This window comes from Cherax quadricarinatus, chromosome 3, assembly GCF_038502225.1.
Source record: "Cherax quadricarinatus isolate ZL_2023a chromosome 3, ASM3850222v1, whole genome shotgun sequence".
Lineage (NCBI taxonomy): Eukaryota > Metazoa > Arthropoda > Malacostraca > Decapoda > Parastacidae > Cherax > Cherax quadricarinatus.
The window spans coordinates 67840992-67849247 of NC_091294.1; the positions used below are offsets into that span (position 1 = coordinate 67840992).

Below are 8256 nucleotides of genomic sequence, written 5' to 3' on the forward strand. Positions count from 1 at the left end.
TAACGAAACCAACCGATAACCAGGGGTCCACTGTATAACCCTTAATTTTGCTTAATAACGGCCTCAAAGTGCAAAAATAGTGATGAAGCCATGAAGTGCTTCCTGTCAGTGAAGTCATAATTCTCCACTTACTTTGCAAAATTTATCCAATAAACTTTATAATAGGAATGTATGTAAACCAAAAATGACATATATAGAATTCACTACCAGCCACGGGTTCAGTATCCACGGCAGGTTCTTGGAACATTATGCCTGTGGATACAGGGGTCCTACTGTAGTCAAACAATGTGATATACAGTGGACCCCGCCTTACGATATTATTTCATTCCAGAAGTCTGTTCGGGTGCCATTATAGACCGAATTTGTTCTCATAAGGAATATAGTGAATTAGATTAGTCCGTTTCAGATCCCCAAAAATACATGTACAAAAGCACTTACAAAAATACACTTACATAATTGGTTGAGTTGGGAGTTGATCGTAAGGCGGGGGTCCACTGTATTTCCATATTTCGAGGATTGTCACACCTTGAAATAACTGTCATATCGATATTTCTTATACATAAGTACAGTGGTACCCCGTGTTTGGAACTTCCTTCATTCTAGAAGGCTCTTCAAGTGCCAATACTGGACGAATTTGTTCCCATAAGAAATAATGTAAATTAGTTTAGTCCGTTTCAGACCCCCAAAAATACACATACAAAAGCATTTACAATAATAAACCTACATAACTGTTCCAGTTGGGAGCAGTTCGAAACTCAGGGTACCACTGTATCAGAAACCCAAAGCAATAAAAAAGTAAAAAAAAATTATTTGTTGTAGTTTATATTGTATATTATACATGGTGCAGTGTTGGGCTATTTATTCCCTCATGTTTGAAGTACATGTATGTGCTAATACACCTTGAAACCCATCTAAAATCATAAGAAATTAGTGTAAACAATTATAAAACAAAAAGGGAACAATAATCAGAATTTAGAATCAATAAATTGTATACACACCCCTCTGGGTTTTCTTCTATTTTCTTTCTAGTTCTTGTTCTTGTTTATTTCCTCTTATCTCCAAGGGAAAGTGGAACAGAATTCTTCCTCCGAAAGCCATGCGTGTTGTAAGAGGCGACTAAAATGCCGGGAGCAAGGGGCTAGTAACCCCTTCTGTATAAATTACTAAATTTGAAAAGAGAAACTTTTGTTTTTCTTTTTGAGCCACCCTGCCTCGGTGAGATACAGTTTGTTTGTTGAAAAAAAAAAATTGTAAAACGTAAATATCGCTGGCGCATTTATGTTGCTGTTGCCAACAAGTGATCATTTTTTATCAGGGGTTCCACTCATTTTAGTTAGATTTGATTTATAAAAATGCTTTCTTTCAAGCTGTAAGAAAAAAAAATCTTGTTATTTTCTAAAATCTTGCCACTTACACAAGAATTTTAATATCTGGGTATGCCACAGTTAAGGGATTAAACACAAGAGAGAAGCCATTAGATAGGAAGACAGAGGTACTAGGAAGATGAAGGAAATACTTTGAGAAATTGATGAATGTTGATGAAGAGAGGGAGGCAGTGATTTCTTGCACTGGGCAGAGGTATAACATCCTTCTGCAACCTGCTGGTATTATCACACCATTCACAAATGCGTGTGAAATGGGTGGAGTACGGGGCCAATTATCCCGTCAATTAGGGACAAGGACTCAAGTTTTCCTTCATCGCCCTACATCAGACCTCTCAAACACTGTAAATTATGGTGGGCTCTGAAAAATGATGTTGAGCCATTGCCAAATTTCAAAGTAATATCTAGTAACAAGTATGAAAACCCTGCAAATGATGCTGGGGTCACACTGGTCCCAACCTCCCTTGCAGAGTATGTACACTATTTACTAGTAATGAGACTCTGCAAGTGGGTTCAATAATGTCAAAAAAATTTGTAGCCTCATAAGAGGTTATCCAACTGAGCTTTAGAAATTCAAGGATCCTATGTTAATTTTAAGTGTCTTCCTTTTTCCTGACAGTGATTTAATCCACAGTGAATAATACTCTCAAAGATTTTGGATTCAAGTCCCGTTCCTGTGACAAAGATAAAGGATTTTCTATGATTTTTCCTCATATCCTGCCACTACCTTCTGCCATCCATTTACATACATTCTCTTTGCATCAAGTGACATACATGCTAACACCAGAACTTGCAGATGGGATTCCCTACAGAGAGTTATGTAACTAACTGTTAGCAACTGGTAAATAAAAGTAACCTGAGTAATTACTACTTACTAAGTGTAAAGCAGTACTTTAAGCATTTTAATATTATTATGTGAGAACAAGATGGTTCTGCATTCTGGGGATCATCAGACCCACAGCAGTACAGGTTGGCCATCACCAATCCGGCATCATTGGGACCTGTAGTGTGCCAGATTAGTGAGTTTGCCAGATTAGTGAGTTTGCCAGATTACAGAGTAGTTAGGTTAGAATACACTTAATTAACCTATCAATAGAGACTTTCTGCTACAACTTCCTCATTTTCATCACTGCTTTCTCCACCACTGGCTTGCTGCTGTGGATTTACAACCATCTGCACAATTCTGAGTCAGTATAATGATGAAATTTGAAATTATACTAGCCAAAATTAGTGCTGGATTACTGATGGAACCGGATAACTGATCGCCAGATTAGTGATAGCCGACCTGTATTACAAGTTACTACCTGAATCGCCTGTACCAACTTCATCTCTCTCCATCTCCAATGTCAACACTCTGCCTCAGACTTTGACACTTATATTTGTACAAGATTTTACTACATTTCTCCCTCTTATAAAGCTTCTCTATATAGTGCAATTTTTCAGAAATGCAAATGAAAAAGTTAAGTGAAAATTGTATAGTGCATACTATGAATGCCTCTCCATTCATTACTCAGTTTTGGATGTAACTGTTCAGTTGCATTTACATAAATGTAACTGAAACTTCATAAAAAAGCTGAACATTTATAATGTAATCTCTCCTTTTTTTTTTTTCAAACTTGCTAGAAGAGAGACAATTATTTACTTACCAAAATGGTTTCTGAATTGGGAAGCTGAACAACAAGAAACGGAACTTTGCGATAGTCGGTCCATTTTGTCTGTGAGCGCGTGACTGAGTTAACTTCTATCACATCATAAGAGAAGCCATAATAGTCAAGGAATGCCCTAACTTTACAGCAAAATGGGCATGTTTGATACTGAAAGAGTGTGATCTTCAAGCCTGTAGTGTCAGTTGTAAGATGAATCTGAAAGAGAATATAAATGTTAATACAGGTAATAAAAACTTGAAAGAACAAATGATATGCAAAAAGTAGAAATGACAATCACACACACTGAAAGTCTACATATTTACATAATACAAGTATTGTAGTGCAATTTACTGTACTGAGTACAATGGCAGTAGTTGCTGTCAATGTACTCAGGCCATTTTTGACTGATAAAAGGAAAATTAAAGACAAAACGACCTTCAAAAGAACTGACAAGGAAGACTCCCTAACCCCATTAACTGGCAGGACATGATACCATAACCTAAGGAAGAAAAATTGTCAAAAAGGACACTAGATAGTTATCACCAACAATGGGAAGAAAATCACAAAACGGGTGAGGCTCGAGCCCATGGCAGGGAAAAGGACAGGTCCGTTTCCTTGGATCAAGATCCTTCTCCAGCTCAAATGGAGATAGTATGTGCTACAACAACTCTGAATTTAAAACTGTTACAATAGTCAAGTAAGACTAAATATATACTACTTAAATCAGGGGCAAAGCTACAATGGGCAGTAGACAGAAGCAAGAGAATAAGTCACTGAGAGAAGTAGGACTGTAAGATTCATTTACTTACACAGAACTATTAAAATCATAAAATGCAGAAGTACTGAGCATTAAAGTGGAGAAAAAGAATGTGGAAAGTAATCGTACATGTACTATATAAACCATAGTCAGCAACGGCACAGGAATTCCCAGAATCGATAAGAAAGATAGAAGACACCTTATTTATTTATTTATTTATTTTATGTCTTTGCAAACAGTACATTGAGATTTTGTATTTGAAAATCCTACACTAAATACTATTATCTTCCTTGGTAATTTCAATCCTCTAAATGTTAAGTGGAAAATAGTAGACATCAACATTGTACCAGAAGCACATTAACCAAACAGATACTTATCATAGAGTTATTGGAGCTCTGAAATATTTGCTTTGAACCAGAGATAACAGAACCTACTTAAAATTAAAATACACTATACATGATCTTCATGAAAAATGAGTATATAACTAATCAATGACAATCTCAAATACAATGTACTCTGAGGGACTGATCACCTCAAATTGGTACTTCATGCCTTCTAATGTCTGCTGTATTATACCCTAGACTGGATTGATGAAACCACTGGTTGGCAAAACATATCCATAATAAATACCAAAGTGTTGTACAGGTATCTTATTCATCTACTTGTCAATTTTGTAAAAAAAAATTAATATGTGATCCTAATCTGTACCTGTAATAGTAAGTGGTCCCTGACCACTTCCCTATATCATCATAGAAGGTCAGGTGCTTTAAGTTGACCGTGAGGTGTAATCTGGTCCTTATATGCTGTCTGCTGATCTTTTACTTTTATAGTTCCTTGATAATGTGAGAAATCACAAAAGCACTTGGAAATTCACTATTTTTTTCACAGTGGTTGTTCTGCATATTGTAGTATCACCTGTTTTACCGAGATCTTATTGTAACACATGTTATAATCCTTATCCAAATCCCTATACTAGTATTAAGTTGTTATTAAGTGTTCTTCTGATCAACAAGGCACATAAAATAAGCATCAATCTTTAAAAATACAAAAAAAGTACCCAGAGCAGAATCAATACCATAAATACACTATATTTTTGGAAATGAAATGTGACCAATTGACCCCTTTTTTAATGAAGTGTTCAGAGTCGGTCCCCTTCTATCAGGGCTTTGAAGCCAGTGTTGGGTCCCAGAGTACAGCACCATGAGCTCAGCTCACTCTGGTAAGCTGTGAGCGGTAAATTTAGGCCTAGATAGGAGATAATGGGTCTATGGTGCACAGTTATATGGTGCACAGTTATTTACTGTGCACCATATAAAAAAAAAGTCCTGCATCGTGCAGTGCATAAAGAGAAAAAACTGCGACCGTGTTTTTGGTTAAAAAGAGCAACTTTGCAGTATATTTTCATGTGGTTTTAATTATTGTATTCTCAATTTCTTGGTCTCATTTGACAGAATGGAAGATATATTACAGAAACAGAGATATTTTGATTGGCTTCAATACTAAAAGTGTCTTGAAATTGAGCTCAAAGTAGTGGGAATGTCAGATTTTTGCCGATATTCCAGAGTACAGAAATGATGTCCAGAATAAATAATCCAGACATTCCAGGAATGTCTGTATTGTTTATTCTGGACTCTGTTTTGAAATTGGTATTTCTTAAATTTTGTCTGAAATTGGCCAAATTACCAATTTCTGATCACCTTACTGGGTAGTTTAAATATCTGAATGGGCAGTTTCTTGTACTTATTCGATAGAATAAAAGACATACTAGCGAAATATTTAAAAATTTGGTCAACTGGAACAATGGAACCGGCCTAAAATCTGCCAAAAAGTGGACGAAACAGCCGATGCGTAAATGTTTCACTACTTTAGGGCTACGCAACTTACAATTTTATTAGGCAAGATAACTGTACTTATGTACTTAAATCAACTTAATAAATTACATGTAAACTGGACTTACAGATCTGGCGGGAGTGAAGGTCGGCGGTGGCTGTGAGAGTACATATTCTTGGTCCTTGGCTGGGCTACCTAGACGTGTAGTGTTGTAGTTATGATACATGTAGGCGGTGGTGAGGGCAGCACCCACCCCGAAGCCCACCCCAGCCCACCGGCTGACCCTCCAGGCTGTGCCGTGGGCTGTGCTAGCCCACCGTAATGATGACACTCCTAACTTAGCCTCAGCACCGCCAACCTTAACACTGCCAACCAAAATACTTCCATTATGGCGAATATTTGTCAGGAGTCTCCTCACAGGCAGAGACATAGTGTGGGACCTGGGTACTGAGACCTGGGTACTGGGACCTGAGACCTGAAAGGACACCGGTACCTACGTCTTGTTGGGTTTGTAAGGGTCACTGACAGCATATGTCGTGTCCAGTGCTGCTGCCAGATGTGCGGGGACAAAACAGGACAATGAAAGTAAAGGCAAAGGGAATTCAATTCCCAAAGGGAAATATAAACTAGAAGATTCCAGGTGGGTCAGGTGGACCCCCTGGTAGAAGCTCCAGGACGGCGGGACACCAACACACTCACCTGAGTATTGTTACCGGCTTTCTATAAAAACCGTTATATCAAACTCGGGGATAAAGGAGGCTGAGCTGATCAAAGATGCCCTCCCCCTCTTGTAAAGTGCCCAGCGGCCAAAATATGAGGAATACCGTCCCACAGATAACGGGGAAAACGTGTCGCCGATACCCAGGCGAGAGCAAAACATCGAGACTGAGCAATGACTGGTGCAGTAGTCCCCTGGCTCCTGGGGCCTCCAGTCACCTGACTCATGGACAACATTACCGGGATTCACATAATTTACAGAAAAAAAAAACAAATTGATCATCTTCAACAGATGCTGATAAAATTTTATAAATATAGGTAGTCAAAAGTGCAGCAATCTCCATTCAGTTTCAAACAATTTGTGAGGAAGAAGCCAATAACTCATAGCTTCGAACATTGCCTTGGAACGCCTGGCAAAATGCCGAGAAATGCTTATATATAACACTACACTATCACTATATAACACTATGTAACACTGAGAGTAACACAACACACACAGTAGATAAAGCTGCAGGGTAACATAACAACTTAGCAGGAAACTTTGAAAGTAACGCAGGAATATAGGAGATTAGATTAGATTAGATTTTGCCACCGAAGTGGCTAGTTTATTGTGCACCCCATATCCATCCTGTGGACGGTAGCGCGAGAGCATATGGATACACTAAAGGCCTAGGAACTAGGCCCCAAAGGGTTAACAGGAATACATGTGGATTTATATCTACATATCTATAGTTCACTTATCTGTTACAAGCAAATTTAGGAAATTTGCTTAGTATATCTGGTATCTTATTTTCATTAATAAGATATCTTGACATGTAACATAGGTTATTATACTGTCTGTCTCTGTATTCCTCAATAAGTGGACAATTAAGCACATAGTGTTCAAGAGAGTGACCATATCCCTGATCACATAATTTACATTTAGTTTGATCATCATCTGTGTGTCTCCCAAACTGCCAGAAGTACTTGTAACCAAGCCTAAGCCTGGCCACTACAACATCAGTCAGTCTGTTCACATTGCAAGTTGCTCCATAAACATACTTATCTACGTTCATGTTATCATAGTGGGTTATAGATCTACTCAGGCTTCTAACTGCATTCCTATAACAATCATTTTCATTATTTACTTCTCTCCTAATATTATTCCTAATGCTAGACACAGTTATACCAAAGTTATATTCTACATTCTCCTTCTGGGTACTCTTCTTGGCTAACATATCAACTTTATCATGAAGGAGTAATCCAATGTGTGATGGGATCCGTAGCAACTGTACATTAATTCCTTTGTCAATAATTTTTGAGTATAGTAGGAAAAAGCAAGGACAGCGTAAATAATATAGTGGATAATACTGAAGGCAACACAGCAAATAACTTTCAAGGTAACGCGGCAATTAAGACATGTGCAACATCTGGGTATCTTTATTGTAGACGTTTCGCCATCCAGTGGCTTTATCAATACAAATTCTAGGACATAACTTGAAGACAGTAAGACTATGTACAGAAGATGAGGTAATCAGTCCCTCAACCTTGGAGTAGGTGCGAAGAGCACCGTAGTCGTGGAGATTCTGAAGCAGATCAATCAATCAATCAAGGACTCACAGGTAAGGACCCACGAGGGGCGAGGGGCAAGTGGGGACAGTGCGAAGAATAGACGGTGAGAGGAATGTCTTGAGTCGAAGAGAGAAGAGTCAGGACTAGACCCAACTGCTAAGCCTGGATAAACAATAACGAAGACGACATAGAAGACAGCAGGAACTCTGCGGGTGCTGACTGCAACTTGCTGGATGGAAGATTGCTGCATCTTGATGTTGATTGGCGGCTGGCAGAAGCTGGAGGCGTGGTCAAGGGAGGCTAGCTTCTTGATTGGTCAGGTGTCGTTAAATTGTGAGTCAGGAGTTACTTCATTTCTTCAGTGTGGGAGGCA

At 38.4% G+C, this 8256-nt stretch overlaps 1 protein-coding gene across 1 annotated transcript in view; it reads right to left on the reverse strand.

Moving 5' to 3' along the window:
• The window catches only part of Su(P) (prostaglandin E synthase Su(P)), a 47309-nt gene extending 41027 nt beyond the window's left edge, over positions 1 to 6282 (reverse strand). Inside the window, exons 1-2 of the mRNA XM_053800369.2 lie at positions 5743 to 6282; positions 3029 to 3244 (exon numbers count right to left, since the gene is read on the reverse strand). Coding sequence (XP_053656344.1) covers positions 3029 to 3244; positions 5743 to 6045 — 519 coding nt within the window. The 5' untranslated portion in view covers positions 6046 to 6282. The remainder of the gene's footprint in view (positions 1 to 3028; positions 3245 to 5742) is intronic.
• Positions 6283 to 8256: the final 1974 nt, after the last annotated feature.